The 16,893-nt window shown below is 49.7% G+C and overlaps 1 protein-coding gene across 1 annotated transcript; it reads right to left on the minus strand.

Moving 5' to 3' along the window:
- Positions 1-219: 219 nt before the first annotated feature.
- LOC110473270 (uncharacterized) lies at positions 220-14,623 on the minus strand. The gene is made up of 9 exons (XM_077782721.1): positions 14,237-14,623; positions 10,955-11,419; positions 9,572-9,707; positions 7,647-7,735; positions 5,942-6,005; positions 5,481-5,569; positions 4,426-4,538; positions 3,826-3,982; positions 220-1,747 (listed from the first exon to the last, which is right to left on the minus strand). The coding sequence occupies exons 1-9, from the start codon at positions 14,289-14,291 to the stop codon at positions 1,599-1,601; spliced, it is 1,317 nt and encodes a 438-aa protein (XP_077638847.1). The 5' UTR covers positions 14,292-14,623; the 3' UTR covers positions 220-1,598.
- Between the last annotated feature and the right edge of the window lie 2,270 nt (positions 14,624-16,893).

A 16,893-nucleotide genomic window follows, 5' to 3' on the forward strand; every position in this document is an offset into this window, starting at 1 on the left:
TGGTTTGGAGTGGAAGGGACCTTAAAGACCATCCACTTCCATTCCCCTGCCATGGGCAGGGACACCTTCCCCTAGACCAGGCTGCTGCAAGCCCCATCCCACCTGGCCTTGAAAACTGCCAGGGATGAGGCAGCCACAGCTTCTCTGGGCAACCTGTGTGCCCAATGGCTGATGTACCACTCCTGCACCCAGTTACTCATCTGACAGAGCTGAGACACATCAGAGAACTGATTTATTTTATTAATCCTTTTAAACACTTTCAACACCTTCCCTGGGGAGAGGAGAATGAGCAGGAACCACTTAACCCCCCCCCAGCTGGGTTCCTTCAGCCATCTCTGCTGCTGCAAGATTAAGTGAGAGGAGGCAACACCTGCTACCACCTCTGTGCAGAGTCATTTAAAATCACAGCTCTTTTGATAGAGATTGTGTTTTTACTGGCCACTGAGAGCTGGTGAAGCACAGCACTGACACAAAGGGTCACAGCTGGCTGGGCTGGGTTTACACAGCACCTGTGTGGGAATGTCACTGCAGGAGGAAAAGGAAAACAAGGTGGGAAGGTTAAGAGGCCACAGGTACTCGTTTCATGGAGCAATTGACACTGGCTCCAGTACAGGTGATGGGCATTTCTAACTGCCTGGAATGCTGGCTAAGCATTGCCCAGAGAAAAACATAATGGGGGACATAGAGCAAACAACAAAAGTCAACCAGGCACACACAGGAATCATCTCTGGAAAATACAAATCCCATTAGTTTAACGAGATGGTTAAACTGGGCTGGGTGCACAGAAGAGGGCTTGGAGTGCCACAGCAAATGGATACAAACCACTTGTGCTGCTCTCCTGGATGGGGGGTGCAGTGTCCAGCATCAGGGGTCAGTGTCCAGGATCAGGGACAGAACTTTGCCCAGGCATTTAGGCAGTGGGTCTCCTATAGCCCCTCTCCCCAGCATCAGAAAGGTGCAAGGCATCTTCTGTGCCTGCACCATGCTGCTCCCTTGTAGCTCCACTCTGAAACACCACCTGACAGCAGGAAACAAAAGGGACATTTGTCCAGGAATCAACCATTCCTTTAGTTGCAAATGTTTGCCCACAGCTGAAAGGAAGGGGAGAGTTTTAGGATCCCTTCCTTTGATTTGTGCTTATGCTAAAACTTTGAGAATGGGGGAACAAAATAAAAAATTGCATATTATTAAAAGGAGGTATATTCATGTTAGTTTGTGCTTGGGTGGAAGTGAGTGTAGTATCAGAGGGACCTCAATAACTGGAGCAGTCACTCCCACTCTGTTGAGCGGACTACTAAAATTGAGAAACAGATAGGATTGATTGCTTTTTGGAGGGTTTTTTTCCCCCTGAATAAAGGAGAAAAGTATTTACTTGTGAAGGAAGACAAGAACTGGAAGGGGAAGACTTCTCCCATCAGCCCAGTGCAGCAGAGCAAGGAGCTGGGTTGGTTTGCACAAGTAGCCACAACTCAAAAACTGGATTTTATTCCCCACCTGATTTTAGCTATACAGAAATAAGTTGCTCATGGTTAAAGACCTTGCCCAGAGCCACATCTGTGTTGCCCCAGGGGAAGAGAGGCTGCTGGCCATGGCCTGTGCTACCAGCCAGCATAGACTGGCTCTGTGTGCTCCGTGCCCCCGTAGGTGGCGTGTCCCGAGCCCCGGGGCAGCAACAGCGACTTCAAGGATTTCGTGCCATGTTCTTGTCGCCTTCTCAGAATTATTAGGAAGACAACAAAGATTCCACCTGGAAGGAAAAGAATGGTAGTTATTCCCAGAGGGGAAGGTAAAGTGTCAGGTGATGTTTAAGGCTTCTCAACTCAGGTATTCTCTTCTGATAAAATAAGGGGCTTTTTCTCCTACATATTCTGTCCCTCTCCAAAATAGAGGGGGGAAAAAAGGTTCCACTAGCACTAATAACACTCAGCTTCAGCAGTTCAGCTTAACTCTGCAAGGAATAACAAGTTTTAATGAAATCATTCAGTAACTTGCTTTCCTATTCCCATTTACACTCTACTCTCTGGAACTGTTTTTCACTTGGCATCTTATTCACTGCAGACCCCACCAAAAGGATCTTGTTGAGAAATTAGTTTCCTCTGTGCAGCACTCACACTAAAGCACAAGATGTAACTAAGCTAGATTAACTCTGAGTCTAGACTGAGATCAGAGCTGTCAGGAAAAATTACTTTTGGATTGGGCATAGACTTGGAAGTAATTGGCAAATCTCAAGTAGTGCGACATTCTGTTCGTTTGTTTCTGGCAGAAGCACCATCAGAGAAAATTGATCTGAACAGAAGAGCACAAATCTGTCGCTGTGATGCAATATGGCCAGACAAATACACCCAAATTTCAGTTGTGTGAGCAGACAGCCTCATGGTAAACACTTCATCTGTGAGACCAGCCGTGAAAAACTCACGGGTTCCTGCATGGGCTGTTTCCTTTCCTCCTCTTTGCAGCAAGCTCTGGGAGAGGCAGCAATGCTGTTCCCTGACCCTCAGACTTGTTTGTCACAAATGCTGGTTAATGGGCCATTGTCCCTTCTCTGGGCAGTCTTTTCATACCCTTCAGTTTAATCTACTTTTTCAAATTAATACTCGCTTCAGATGGCATCTGTTTTGGCAGATTTTTGGACAACAGCCTGGCATGAGGGGATGGGGGTCAGTGGAGGACCTTTCTCATGGCTCCAAGCCACAGCTTGTGAGAACAACCCTCATCTGCTCCCCCCAGGCACTCCAGCCCCATGGAGACAGCAGTCAGAGTGCTGCTAGAGCTCCTGCAGACCCTGCTGTCCTTGTCCCCTCCTCAGCTGCCAGGACACAAGTGTGATGAGAACACTGCTTCTTGCTGGAGAAGCAGCTTTGCTGTCTCTTGTTCACTGTGGGGAGTAACACATGCATTTAATCTTTCCTCCCTCTCCTTTTAACAGCAGCCAGCCAAGTGGAGAATGGGTCTTCAGGAAGTACTTAAAATACACTTGAAACACAGCAACTGTGAATATGAGCCTTGTTGGATATTCTTTATCCTCTGATGGCTTACTCATCTCTATGACTTAGCTCTCTTGACACAAGATTCTCATCTCAGGTAGTGTAAGTGGCACTTAGGGATTCCTCTTCATCTCTCTGGGCACAGGAGACAGATTCCTCCTCCCAGCTTCCTCATCTGCCCTTTTTGCAATCCACAGCACCAATAGTTGCTCATTTTCATCATAACTCTCTGATTAAACCTCCCCCCAACTTTGATTAAAAATGAAGTAACTCTGTTTTTCCCTTTCCTAAGACTAAAAATGCATATTCATTGTTTTGGAATGATTATTCATGGTGCAGCTTCCCAGTTGAAAAGCTCATCCACTCATTAGCTTACCCTAGTGAGCTAATTTACAGCAGGTGGCATCTGGAGGGATGCTCCCCACACTCAGCAGCTCCTGACTCTCGGATACAAGGAACATTTGGCATCAATGCCACCAACACTGCATGAGCCAGCAGCTCCCCATTCTGCTGTGGCATGACTTAAGGCAGGAATGCTTTCAGGAAACAAAGTCTCATAGCAAAAGGAAATTGTCCTTTTTCTTACTTCTGTGCAGCTAAGGAATCCCTGTTTGAGGGTCCCTACACATCCCTGCTTCCCAGGGACAAACAAGAAGCATTCAGCACTGTGCCACCTTCCTTCAGAGCAGGGAAAGGACTGTCACTGGCAATGAAAGCAGCCAGAAGGACTTTCATTAGAAATCCTGCTTTCCAGAAGCACAGAATACACCACCCAGAGAGTGCTTGGTTCAAAACAGCTGCAGAGGGGTTTTAGCAGAGGACAGAGAGGAGCCAGACTGACCTGCTGAGAAGGTGGCCAGGACAATGACGGTGGCAGGGGTCAGCTGGCAGGACTCCCCTGCCTTGTACAGGAAGAGCTCCATGCAGTAGGAGGGCTCCACGCTGCCCCTGGGGCAGAAGGCATCAGGAGGGCACTTCACTGGCTTCACATCTGGGCTCTGCCCAAGAGAAGAAGTAACTCAGCACCAGCAAAATGCAGAAAGCAACCAGGGCAAAGGGAGGTAACATTTCACCATTAGGGGGGAAAAATAAATAAAGGAATAAGCCTGCCATTATTAAATACAGCCTCATCCACCCCTGCAGTGTTAGAGGGTGGGGAAGAGCAGAAGGTGTTACACAGCAAGTCCCTACCTCAAACCCCCTCATTAATGCACAGACCATCCCCTCGTGCCCCAGTTAGAGTAGGCAGAAACCACAACCCAGGCACAAAGCCACACTCCTGGAGTCATTTTAATCATCTCCCTGCATCACAGCCCTGCCTATGTTTAAGAGAAAGGAAGCTCAGATTACAAGAAAAAATAAAGCGTTAATTGAAGTGTATTTGGCTTGTCATGGGACAGCTCTGGCTAGCACAGGCTGTCCCTAGCTGGTGGGGACTCACAGGGCAGTAGTGGTTTTCTGGGCACAGCTCACAGCTCTCCTTGCCCCGCTGTAGCTGGTACTCTCCTGTCCTGCAGGCCTTGCATCTGTTGTCACTGGGGCCTTTGAATGTACCTAAATAGAAATAAGCACAATTTAGTCTGAGACTAAACCCCAGGATTGTTGCAATTGTATATGGATGGATCAGCTTTCAAAGCCACGGGGAGAAAGAGCATCAAGTGCTCATGTGCATAACAAAAGCTGAGCCTGGACTTTGGTCCTGGTTCGGTGGCAAAGGGTCAGAACAGAACAAACAGGGATAGAGGGACTAAAGAACATTTGGGGTCAGACCGTGGCAAAAAGAGTAGTGTGAGTAGGAGTACGTGGGAGAGGGGTGTAGCAGTGAGTTCTGACTTCAGTGTAGGGGAAAATGGGAGCTGGAGGTCAGCAGTGTTTCATCCTCTCCAATTCTGGATTCAAACACCTTTTCCAGCTGTTTGAAACTCACTGAGCAGACTTCAAAGCACAGCTCAGTTTCCCGAGCTTTGTGGGAGAGACAGGTCACAGAAGTTCCAAGTCTCAAAGTAGTAAAATGCTTTCCTGCACGTTTAAAATGCAGCTTGGCTGTGAGACACGCCTGGGGCTGTGTCCAGACCGGAGGCTGGTCCCTGCCATGGAGCGCCGTGCCCAGCCCAGCCGGCTCAGCTGCGGCAGCCTGGCTTGTGTCGGACAGCAGGGCCCTGTCCCTCGCATCCCTGCCCGTGTCCCTCTGCCCCAGGCTGCTCCTGCAGAACATCCACCTCTGGCAGCAAGGCTGTGCTTTCCTCAGCAAAGTCACCACCACCGACAAAGCTGAGGATCTGGGCTCCCTGGCATGCTGGGGACCAGCACAGCTCCAAGGTATTAACCAGCCTGGCGGGAAGGTCTGGCACAGCACCCAGCCAAACCTCCCGGCACTATCCCTCCCTGCCAGGGCACAGCTCTGCTCTGCAGGGCACCTGCAGCCCCGGGGCCAGGTGAGGAGTCTGCAGTGAGCTGGAGCTGGAGCTGTGCTCAGCCTCGTCCCGCTGCAGTTACCTGGCGGGCAGGACTCGCAGCCCTCCGACGCCTCCCGAGGAGCCTCCTGCCCGCCGGGGCAGGACTGACAGGCCGAGCAGCTGCTGGTGCTGGCAGGGGAGAGGAGGCAGGACACGCTGTAGGATGAGCATTTCCAAGACCAGCCCAGCCCACCAAAGTCAGCTCTTAACAAACTCGAGTCTCCAGGAACCTTTGCCATTTTGTGGGTGTGTTTCTCCACCGCAGCTTCTCACACAGAACCACAGAATGGTCTGGGTTGGAAGGGACCTTAAAGATCATCTCACTCCAACCCCCCTGCCATGGTCAGGGACACTTGACCAGGTTGCTTCAAGCCCCAGCCCACAGCTGAAATGGCAGGTGACTTGTCTTGGGGCACTACACTGGTGGTTCCAGCTCAGTGGCTAAAAGGAACGTCCCCATCCCTGCCCATCTGAGATCCTGCACCCCAGGAGGCTCCTTACTTGCAAAATGATCCTGGCTGGCAAGGCAGACAAAAAGCTGCATTTTGCTTGGAGCTAAAATAGCCTGAAAAAGAAAGAGAAGGGTAAGGCTTCAGGATCCTACCTCCACATCTTGCCCCACATCACTGTGAATGTGCTCATGTACATTTTACAAACAACCAAACAACTCCCCACAAAATGCTTCAAGTGGCATTTCAGGGCATTTGGGGCTATATTTGTCAAAAGCTCTGAAAGAGCAATGGAAGTTCCCTGCTGTCCTCTGCCATGTTGAGGGATGCATGGAGGGCTCTGGCAGATTCCCCTGGTGAATCTCACATCACTCAAAACCATGCCACGGAGACAGAGAAACTGTCACCCTTCCCAGCACCACAGGCTGAACTGGAATGAAGCTGGAACAGGTGATTCCAGTGCCAGCTCCCAAGTTATTCAGCTGGAGCAGGTCTCTGGCCAGGAGAAACTTCTCTGTTCACCCCAGTCCTTCCAGGCCTTCCCCCACCCCAGGAAGTCTGGGGTGCATCTTCTTCCCTGCAAAAGGAAGGACACAAGACCCACCAGCCAAGATGCAGCAGAGCCTCCCTCCCTGCACCACAAGGAGCAGGATGGGCAGGAGGACATGTACAGACCCTTCCCAAAGCACAAAAAGGAGTGAAGTGCCCCAAAGTGCCCAGGGGCCAGCAAGACCCAACTTGTGAGTCCCACTACACCACTAGGAAAGCTGAGAGAGCAGCACTTGGGAATCCAGGTGGGTTTGGAGGTGCCTGATGATGCACAATGTGGTCAGAGTTAAGGTTCAGAGAGGAGTTGGACGTGATGTGGGTTAAGATCTGCCTCAAACCTGGGTTTGCACCGGGCAGGAGAGGCTGTGGCACAGCAGGATGAAACCAAACCCACCTCCCCTCTCCCTGAAAGCAAAAAAGAACTTTTTACATTTATACTTGCAGGATTTAGGGGCCAACCCCACAGAGTCCCCTGTTGTCTAACACAGTGTTTAAATCTGCTGAGTAAAGGGACTGACAGACCCCATCGCTGTCACCAGTTAGATTTTGTTCCCAAACTCAGCAAGTGACAGCCAAGGTGAGGTACAGCCCAGCAGCTCAGTGGGTGGATTTTCAAAAGAACAGTTGTGCATGTTCAAGCAGGACCCCACTTTGGGTGCAGAGGAGCTGCTGCACTGCATGTGTTAATTAGGGTTTTGCATAGGTAAGTGCTATTGTGTTCTGCACATGCTGTTACCCCACCTGCAAACACATTACACCAGGCTTGAGTGGCATTAGCCAGGTGCAAAGCAGCTCCTTTTCAAAACCCCAGTTTTAATGTGTGGAAAATAAGGAGAGTATTACACTTAATATTCAGACTGCAGAAGATTGTCTAAATGAAAACAAAGATGCTTTAGACTCATTTTTGCTATCAGAAATAGAGAATATTTTGTTTCCTGACAACGCTTCCCCCTTGTGCTAAAACTGAATGTCATAAAACTTTTTTCCTGACTTCCATTGCAGTTAGCATTAACTTGTTGCAAAAACAAGCATGGCTGAGATCTGCTCTTTTCATTTTAATAACAACAGAATAGGGAAGAGATCTGCTGGGCTATTTTTAGCCTGTTTACCCTTCAGTGCTTTTAAGTTACCTGGTAATTGCATCTGCCCCTGGGAAAAAGCATCATGTGATGAAAATGCATTTGGGTTAAACACAGACCAAAGCCTACCTCGCTCACAGGCTCTGCAGGCTGCAGCCCCAGACTCATTAGCAAAATGTCCTGGTGGGCAGGGAAGACACACAGTGCTCCCTGGGAAGCTGGGAGGGAAGGGAGCAGAGTGGAACACAATTTTAGGTCACCCAAGCCTCTATCCATTTGGAGAAGACAGAGCAGAACATGACACTGACTAGTCTAGAAATAGAGAAATTATGAAAAAAGAGTTCAGGCAGAAAAACATTGGTTTGAACTCACCTGAATGTTAAATGTTCACTAAAAACCTGAAGTTTTCTGTATTATTAACATTAGAGATGCCCTTTGCCTGTGGGCAATATGGAAAGGGACCGTCTGAATTGAAGATCTTGAAAAATACGCTGTGGTCAGACTTAAAACCCTTGGCTTAAGTCAGACTCTTAAATTCACTCTTGAAAATGGAATAGGGAAGGTGTTTGCTGTTCAGCATCCGTTTCAAAAGGAGCTGCTCCATTGCTGGGAATCAGGAGCTGAAAAAAGGACCTAAACCACAGGCAGTGACCTGTGAGAGCCCTGACCTTAAATAGCAGGGCCTGTGGGAAAAGGGGGGCAATATGTCAGACCTCCAGGAGGAGGGGGAGGAAATGAGGCAAAGGCAGGGAAAGTGGAAGCTCTTACATTCATCACTAACAGAGCCAAATCCCCCTCAATTCCTTATCAAAGGAATTTGATAAAATACTCAGAGATGCTTTGGAGGAAAACAAGGACATACTCTCTAATTCCTTCAGTAAGGCTGCATGAGATTTGCAGGAAAAAAAAAAAACAACACCAAAAACCAACAAATCAAAACCCCAAAACCAACTGGAAACATAGCAAATGCTTTGCTGAAAACAAACCAACACAGGGCCTGCACCAGCCAGAGCTGCTCAAAGCTGCAGGGAGGCCAAATTCTCCAAATACCACAGAAATGTTAAATGGTCCCATCGAAGCCCTGAGGCCCAGGCAGCCACCAGGAGATGGCCAGGCACACACTGCACCCCCAAGGTCCCCTCCAGTTCTCCCCACTTTTGGTCCTGCTCTGGCACACACCAGCCCAGCACTGCTGCCTGAGCCTCTCTGCTCCCTGGCCCTCTCCCCCATGCCAAGAGCAGCAGCTCTGTGTGCCCTGGAGACTGCTCCTGGCTGCTTTTTAAAGCAATTTGGGGGTACATTTTTAAGTCAAGTCCTCACAGCACAAACTGCAAGGGCAGAGCACAGAGGGGAGCACAGAGGAGGATCCTGCTGGCACCTCAAACTCAGGGGCTGCTGCAAACAAACTGCACAGCCAGGTCGCCCTTCCTACAGCCCAGGACTGATCCAAATGGAGCTGCCCTGCAATGGACACAGTCCTGAGGGGCTCTCCTCACCCCTCCTGTCCTTGCCACCTCACAAAGGACACAGCCCACCGTTTTCAGACATGGATACAGCAAGATAAAATCTGATAGGAGTGGAGAGAGCCGCACATGCACATGTCCCCACAGCCAGAGGACACTTGTACAGCATCCCTGGATCAGAGAGCCTGGTAGAATTGCAAGACTGGGCTCCTGGCTGGGATGTCTTGTCAGCTTTTCCACACTACATCAGCTGAGGGTATTGCTTTAGATGTCAGCAACGCAAATGTAATGAGATGTCTTGGGGGCAAGAAAACGGGGATTGAGAAAGTAATTGGGCAAAGCAGGGAGATGGAGCCTGTTTGTCAGACACATCCTAGAGAAAAGGCATGAGGGCAAAAAAGGGAAGCCCACAGAGGAGCAGCCCTCAGCACAAGCATATCCACACCAAGCTTTCCTGATGAGGAGAATTTAGCCTCTGAGAAACAGCCCTGGCAGCACTTCTCCTACAGCCCAAAGGAAGAGATTTTTCTGGCTGGGAAGTGTTTTGTGGTTTAGCACCCAGTCCCCATGCTCAGGGGCTCAGTCACTCACCTGGTGTAATACCCCTGTGAGCAGGGCAGGCAGGATGGTTGCCCACTTTGGGGCTGGTAGTGGCCAGGTGGGCAGGGGCTGCAGGCACTGGGGCCAATGCACGAGCCCCCCGCGCAGCACGAACAGCTCAAGGTGCCTAAATTAGGACAAAAATTCAGGGTCAGGATTGCAAAACTTGACTGAAACCCCTGTGTCTGCAAGGACAGGTCACTGCCACAAAGGCAGAAGCTTTGGGATGCAGCTCCTCTGGCAAGGCACTCCTGAAGTGTAGAAACTGCAATGTTCATGCTAATTAGGCTGCTGCCCACTGTTAGCAAACTGCAGAGAAGCCATAAGATGATCTAGGGAGTCAAGGCTATCAGTGTGGATCTCCAGTAATTTAGCTGACTGCTTTTTCCTTCTTTAAGTTGAGGGGCCAGGAAAATTTTCCTTGTTTTCCCTCCAACACACACAAAAAAAGAGACATGCAAAAAAAGAAGAAACCAATATAGTTCTTTAGATTACTGATAATTTAAGCTTGTAGGAAGCAGAACTGATGAGTAAAGGCCCAAAGTCAAGGATCTGCCTTAAGCAGCAACAGCTTTTCTTTGTGCACAGGTACCATGGCATTCCCAGCAGGCAAGTTCTACCCCTCTCTGCTCCACAAAACCAGTCCCAGCCACACAGAGGAACTGGGTGGGATTTATTGCAGCTGCACCACCAATACAGACAAGAGGAGAAGGCCCTGTCAAAGATCCTTCACAAAAGGGAAGTGGAAGATAACTCCTGTCCTCTGCAGATTCACCCTAAACCATCAGAGCAACTTTTTAGAAGTGCCCTGCAGTGAAGGGAATAAGCAAAAAGTGTGTAGCTTGTATTCTGGAGAAATATTTTATTTTTTTGAGATTTTTTTTTTTTTTTGGCAACTGAGTGGTGGTGTTTGAAATCAGAACTCAACCATGTTACAACAAGTAACTTCTGGGAAAAGGTTATATTATGCACTGCTGACCACAACAGAGGTTGATCAAGTATTTTCTCAAGGCCATGGAAATAGGCTGTCTCTATAGCAGAGATTCTCTTTCAAACATTTGAGACAGCTGGAAATTGACCTTGTATTTGGCCCTGGAGCCCAAAATTATGTTCTGCTAATAAATCAAACTGTACTCGCCTTACGCTTTGTGCCACAATCCAACTACTTTGTCACCCCACTGGGGAAGCCTCAGAAGGATCAAAACACAGCACAAGGCCAGGAAAGACCAAGTCTTTGATTTCAGAAGGGTGAAATGAATTAAATCCCTCTCCTGCTGCCCGTCCAAGCTTCCAACACAAGAACAAGTGCTGGCTCCACCTCCCCTGATAAATCCCTTTTCCTCTAACACAGAAGGAGGGAGCAGGGACCCTTACCTTGGGTGGGGACAGTCCCTGGGAGGCAGGGGGCACAGGCTGTCACATTCACTCTGCTGCAGTTGGAGGGCTGGGGGGTGCTGGGGAGCCCAGGGGATGTGGTCACTCCTGGAGGGGACACTGGGGCACTGCTGGATGTGGCCGTCACTGCTGAAGATGCCTGAGAGGTGGCCCTGCTGCCAGAGGTGGGGACGGTCCCCGTGGTGGGGGGCAGAGTCTGGGCAGGGTTTTTCGTGCTTGGATCAGCAGATGGAGCTGCTGTGGATGCAGCAGGGTTTGCAGTGGTTGGTGTCAGTCCAGCTGAGAGTGTTGCAGGAGCAGTTGGGGGAGAAGAGGCCGTAGCAGTGGTTGCACTGGGAGGTGCTGGGGTGGATGCAATGGGAACCTCAGTGCTGGTTGCACTGGCAGGTGCTGGGGTGGATGTAACTGGGACCTCAGTGCTGGTTGTCTGGCCAAAAGCAATACCTAAGAGAAGAAAAAACAATTAGTGGCTGAATTATTGTTCTCCCTTTAATAATGTTTTCTCATTTAGGTCTTTATCAACTGTTTAAACCATGTATCCTTGTTTGATGTCCACAAACTCCCCTCTGCTCTGTGTTCCACTACAGAGCAAAGATCTGAAGCAGCATCTGAGCATGTCTGGCACATGAGAGACTTACCAAAGAAATAAATTAGTGTGTCCACGAGGCCACAAATAAGTAAATGCCAATGTCTGGGAGGTCTGACTCGTGGGTGTGAGAATTGCCTGAAACAGTCAGTTTTGTTAGCTCCTTGAGACTGTTTGCTCTGAGATCTCATGACAATCTGATTTAAGATGTTAAGTAGCTGACTCCTTTATCCCATCTCCCTTAAACAGATCAGCCAAAAAAAAGACATGGGCTCAGGGCTTTTTAAAGCTGTTCTGGTAGTACATCCAGTAACCAGAAAGGAATCTGTGGGCCAAGACTTGCTTTAATTCTAGAATCCCTCATCAGAGTGAGGATTGCTGAAATCTGTAGAGAAAGGAGGTGTTACTGCAGCTCAGGTGGTTTTGCTGTGATACAGGGTGGACTGGGATATCATCTGCTGATGGAAAGCAGCAGGTTATTTTTTATTTAGCAGTGTACTACCAAGCAAAGGAAGAAAAGCAAAACCAAAGCAGGCAGCTCCTGCCCCAGCAGCTGTGCCACCAGCTGGATTCAGGAACTCGGGGAGGGCAGGGATTTCCTCAGTATTTACTGCAACTTCTGAAAACACCCAACCTTATACAGCTCCAGTAGGCAGCTGCAGCTGAAACTGTGGGGTGTAAATGCTCTCTCAAGGAGCACACACCTGCTAACCCCCCTTGCCAATCCATGCCCAGTGGCACAGAAAACACAAGGACTCCTAAGAAATTGGTTTACGGTTTTCCAGGAGGTCAAAGAGCGCAGCTGACACCCAATAGTAGGATGTAGGTGAGGAAGGACAGGGCAGGGTGACAGCACAAGCTGTCAGGTCTGAGACCCACATCCCTGCAGGCTTTCCCTCAGCCCTGATTCACCCCCAGCCTTTAATTTCTCTCTTAATTTTGTACCCACGACGCAAAGCTAGGCACTGTGGGCACCAGTGCTCAGCACTACCATGGTACAAACATCAACATGCAGACCAAGCTGATGGCAGCTCCTGCTGGAAATTCTGCACCAGGACCAGGACACTAGATAAAAGAGTCTTTATAAGGTTGTGATCACATGGAAACAGTTTGCTGGGAGTGCTCCCTCCTGTTGTTGACTGCCTGCTTTGTGCCAAAATCCATCTTGGTGTAACTACTGAGTAGATGAGCACCTAGCCATCTTGCTTTAATACCTGCCCAGGTTTTAAAGAATTTACAGAGCAGTCTGAATTGGAAGGGACCCAGAGAATCATGGGCTTCAGCTCTTAAAGAGAATAGCCCATATGTGGATCAAACCCACAACCTTGGCACTATTACCTGTGCCAATAATGTTCATCACCAACTGAACATATCTCATTTTCTTGCTGTGGCCCTAAAACAGAGACACCAAATCTAACAGTGATCATTTTGTAACACACTGATTTGCCCCAGGCTCAAATTCAAGGGACAGAGGTGCCAGCATTGGTCCAAGGCAGGGAGAGCAGCTCCATGGTGCCCACACAGAACACTGCTACTGTGGCCAAGCCTCCACCCAGCACCAAGATGCACAATTCCCCTCCTCTGACTCCTGTGCCTGAAGGGTTGAAGCCAGTCTGCTGGCTTTTTCCTCACCTCTGGCAACAGAGTCAGTCCTGGGATCCATTAAATGAATCCTAATGTAAACACTAGAAGTAAGGTGAGGGCAATGCCAAATTCCTAGGGAAAACCTTTCAGAAGGACCTCTGAGATCAAAGTCTGATCTCCCACAGCTCCCTCCTGACCCCAACAGATCAACTCTGCCAGCCAGGGTTTCAACAACTTGGACTGTCCATTAGTGGATGAATTTTGCTGTTGTTAGGTTTTTATAGCTGAATATGTTTCATTGGTTTTTTGGTTCTAATGTCAAATGGTGGTGCTCTTAAGAAGAATTTTTTAAAATGGAAAGTAGTTTTCCACAAAGCATTAACCAAAAATAGTAAAGTTGGTCCCAAAACTTCAGTAGCCATCAATAACCTTTGGTAGCCAGTATTTCTTAATAATTCAAACAACTTCTGGAGGAAAAAAAGAAGCCAGAAGGCTGAAAAAAATAGTGTTTGTGTATTCTACCAGTCATAGTCAGTCACAGATGTCACAAAACAGTACTCAAACAACCTCAGCTTCATTAGACAAAGCATTTTCTCTCCTGCACTTACACTGTCTGTCATGGAACAGCGATTTTGCTTTCTAGAGCCTTTTTCGTGCTTTTGGGGGGGATTTTTTTTTTTTTTTCCTTCAAGGAGCACTGTGAATCACCTGAAGTATCTCCAGGGGAACTTGAAGGATGTGTTATTTTGCATGTGACACCTTGGTACGAACAGGAGCCTCGAGGAAGTCAGGGAAGGACAGAGAGCTGATCTTTCCCGACCCACCAACAGGCATCCTGCTCCTTGGGCTTTAAGATAAAGCCTCTGCAAATCCTCGCTATGCAGAGTAATACAACTCTATTTTTTTTCTTTTCTTCCTGTAAAAGCAAATGTTTGTATTTACCAACACCGCCCGTGTTTGATCACTTCCCTCCTTCCCCCAGCCCTGCCCACAGCCGCACCCACGGCGGAGCCCAGCGCTCCTCAGTGCCATGGGGAGCGCGTTCACTGTGCTCAGCCAGGGAACAGAAACGCTCTGCCGGGAGGCCTTACCTGCTAAACACACCGCGGTGAAGCTGCACAGCACAGGACAGAGCCAGGCGCTCATTTTCCCCCGAGGAGCAGCAGAGCCTGTGCAGAGGCAGGAAAGCAGCCGGCGCCCTCGCCCCGCCGCTCATTCTCCTCGCTCTGGTGCCCAGCTGTCACCTGACGGATCATGCGGCTCAGCCGGGTCATCTCGGCCCAACAAAGCGGGGTTTATGTCGGGAGGCTGCAGCAGCTCCGAGGACGGGCTCCTAGAGCAGAGCAGAGCAGCCAGAGGAGCCGCCCAGAGCTGCAGAAATCCTGTGAGGAGTGCCCGAGGATGTGATGGGCTCCCGGGCAGGCACTGCCAGAGCAGCATGGCAGCCCAGCCTGGCTGCGGGCCAGCCCCCCGTGACCTCGTCAAGTGAGAGGATTTCATTTCTTACACCCACGAGATTTCCTGAGAGAGGAGAAACAAGAAGAACAACCCCAAAGACTTCCCATTTTAACTGGGGCCAGCCACGCTGCAGCCTCTGGTGAGCACAGAGCTTTCCCAACCAGCGTTTCACTCCCCCTCCCTCGCCCACTGCCCCACCGTGTCCAGCTTGATGCATCAAGTTGTTATCAGGATCAAGCTCACAGATCCTGATGATGATTTTGAGGAGAGAGCATTAAGTTTAATGGGGCCCCACTCCATTTTCCATGTGTTCCAGTGTCTGTACTGCCTGCTGGGTCACACGAGGACACAGATGTCCCCATGTTTTCCTTACCTTGCAGCCCTGCTTTGAAAGATTCCCCCCTTTCCATCTGCCCCCACTGTTCAGCGATCAGCATTGTCAGGCCCCCACTGTGAGAGGATTTCCTTTAGCATTCAGCTGAATGCCACATCTTACATGTCACCTCCTTGCCCAAATTGAGGGAACAGAGGGCAACTCATACAGGATTGTGGATGCTCCACACGCAGCCCCCACAGCTGTGCATTCAGGTCCTCTCATGCACTGTTCGTGCCCCTTGTGCTCCAGGATCCTCAATAGGGCCCAACATGATGAGCCAAAAGTAGCCTGCTCTAACACAAACCCTCAGGCTTTCCTCACAGTGGCCCAGGTGGGGTCAATTTGGAGACAGGGACAATTTCTTGTCCTCCTGTCTCTGGCAGTGACAATCCGCCTAACCATCCTGCTTCATGGTAGCTGCATGGAGACAGGGCAGCCTCCTTCACTCTGCTATCACCAGTTTGGGTGGGTGCAGGTCCGACTGTGACCAGCTGGCTCCTAACACTGTCAGAGCGAGCCTTAACCTGAACTGATGACTGCCAAGTGATCGCAAGCAAGCATCAGGCTCAGCCCTGGCAGCCCCTCAGAGACGCTGCCCAGCAGCTCAGGACAAGGCAGGGGTGGGTTCAGTGCTGCCCCTTCCCTCAGGCAGGAGAGCTCTGAACGTCACACTGCTCTGCTTGGCTTTACAGGTTGTGCAAACCTTTGCACAGGATGTTTGATCTCAGTCTGTGTGAAGAACCTGTTCCACCCAGAGCAGTGCAGGGCCATCCACTCCCCAGTGGGCTGAGGTTCTGCAGTGAGAGACAATTTCTGCAGGAGCAACATTTGAGGCTGGAGCAGCTCTGGGCACTGGTAAAACACTGCCAGCAATTACCCAGTAAGACTGATCCTGCTAGGGAAGCTGGCAGCAGACCAGTCCCCTCCATCCCACAAGCTGCAGCCCCTGGTTAGTGGGGAGCTTTCACACACTCCCCAGTCCCAGAACCACATCACACCTTGGCTGAGCAGCTACAGCACTCACGTACACACTGGGAAAACAGTTCAGAACTGGATGTGGCAGCACTTTCACTGTCAGTTTCAGCCTCACACATGGAAGAGAAAGGGAAATTGTGCATTAAAACCCTTCCTGTGCCCTCAGAGCTCCCTTTCTGGGTGAGCTACCAGAGCTCAGGTGAGAGATGAGATAGGCTGCTTTCTTCTCAGCTGTTTTAGCAACAGGGCAAGCTGGAAATACACTTCTGATGGGGAAAATCTAATGCCACTTCAGGGCAGAAAAGTACAAACAGACAAATTCATAAACTCCTGACCTGCCTGGGCCTGTCTCCATTGAGATTAAATGCTTTTGCTAGTTGGCTCACAGAGAACAAAAAGCAGTGCCACGGTTTATCAAAAGTGATGTCCTAGGCTGGCCCAGGGCCCTGATCTTGTCAGTTCTGTTGCTCTTCCATAGTTGACAGACCTTGTGTCCCCAAACAAACCAGACAGTGCCCTCCACCCGCAAAGCATACAAAGCAGAGACAGGAACAAGGATGCTTCTCCCCAGAACACAGCATCCTGTGCAAACACTCCTGCAGCTTGTGCCAACTCCCTGGCTTTGCCCAGCCTGGAAAGGACAGCTCTTGTCCAAGGCTGTCCTGATCCATCCCAGCTGAGCAAGCAAAGGATGTGCCATAAGAGGTTTTGTATGTTGAGGGCAGACTTGGATTTCTGAGCTTCCCAGGCTTTAGAAACCCAAGGACCACCACAGTGCTCTGCATTAACTGCCTGCAAGTCCCCTGGGTGTTAGATATCCAAGTGAGCTGTTTACAAGCAGAGCTGCCTGCTTAGTCAGAAACACTGAGCAGGAAGACTCTCAAACACCAGCATTCTTTGCAGTGTCACCTGTGACCTGCTGCTGCCTCAGCTTAGTCA

This window comes from Lonchura striata, chromosome 4 (genome assembly GCF_046129695.1).
Source record: "Lonchura striata isolate bLonStr1 chromosome 4, bLonStr1.mat, whole genome shotgun sequence".
Lineage (NCBI taxonomy): Eukaryota > Metazoa > Chordata > Aves > Passeriformes > Estrildidae > Lonchura > Lonchura striata.

Coding starts and splice junctions, on each gene's coding strand:
- LOC110473270 (XM_077782721.1), bottom strand. CDS start 14,291: ATGAGCGCCTGGCTCTGTCCTGTGCTGTGCAGCTTCACCGCGGTGTGT. Junction 9,708..10,954: donor AGGGACTGTCCCCACCCAAG/GTAAGGGTCCCT, acceptor GTCCTAATTTAG/GCACCTTGAGCTGTTCGTGC. Junction 3,983..4,425: donor CAGAAAACCACTACTGCCCT/GTGAGTCCCCAC, acceptor TCTCTTGGGCAG/AGCCCAGATGTGAAGCCAGT.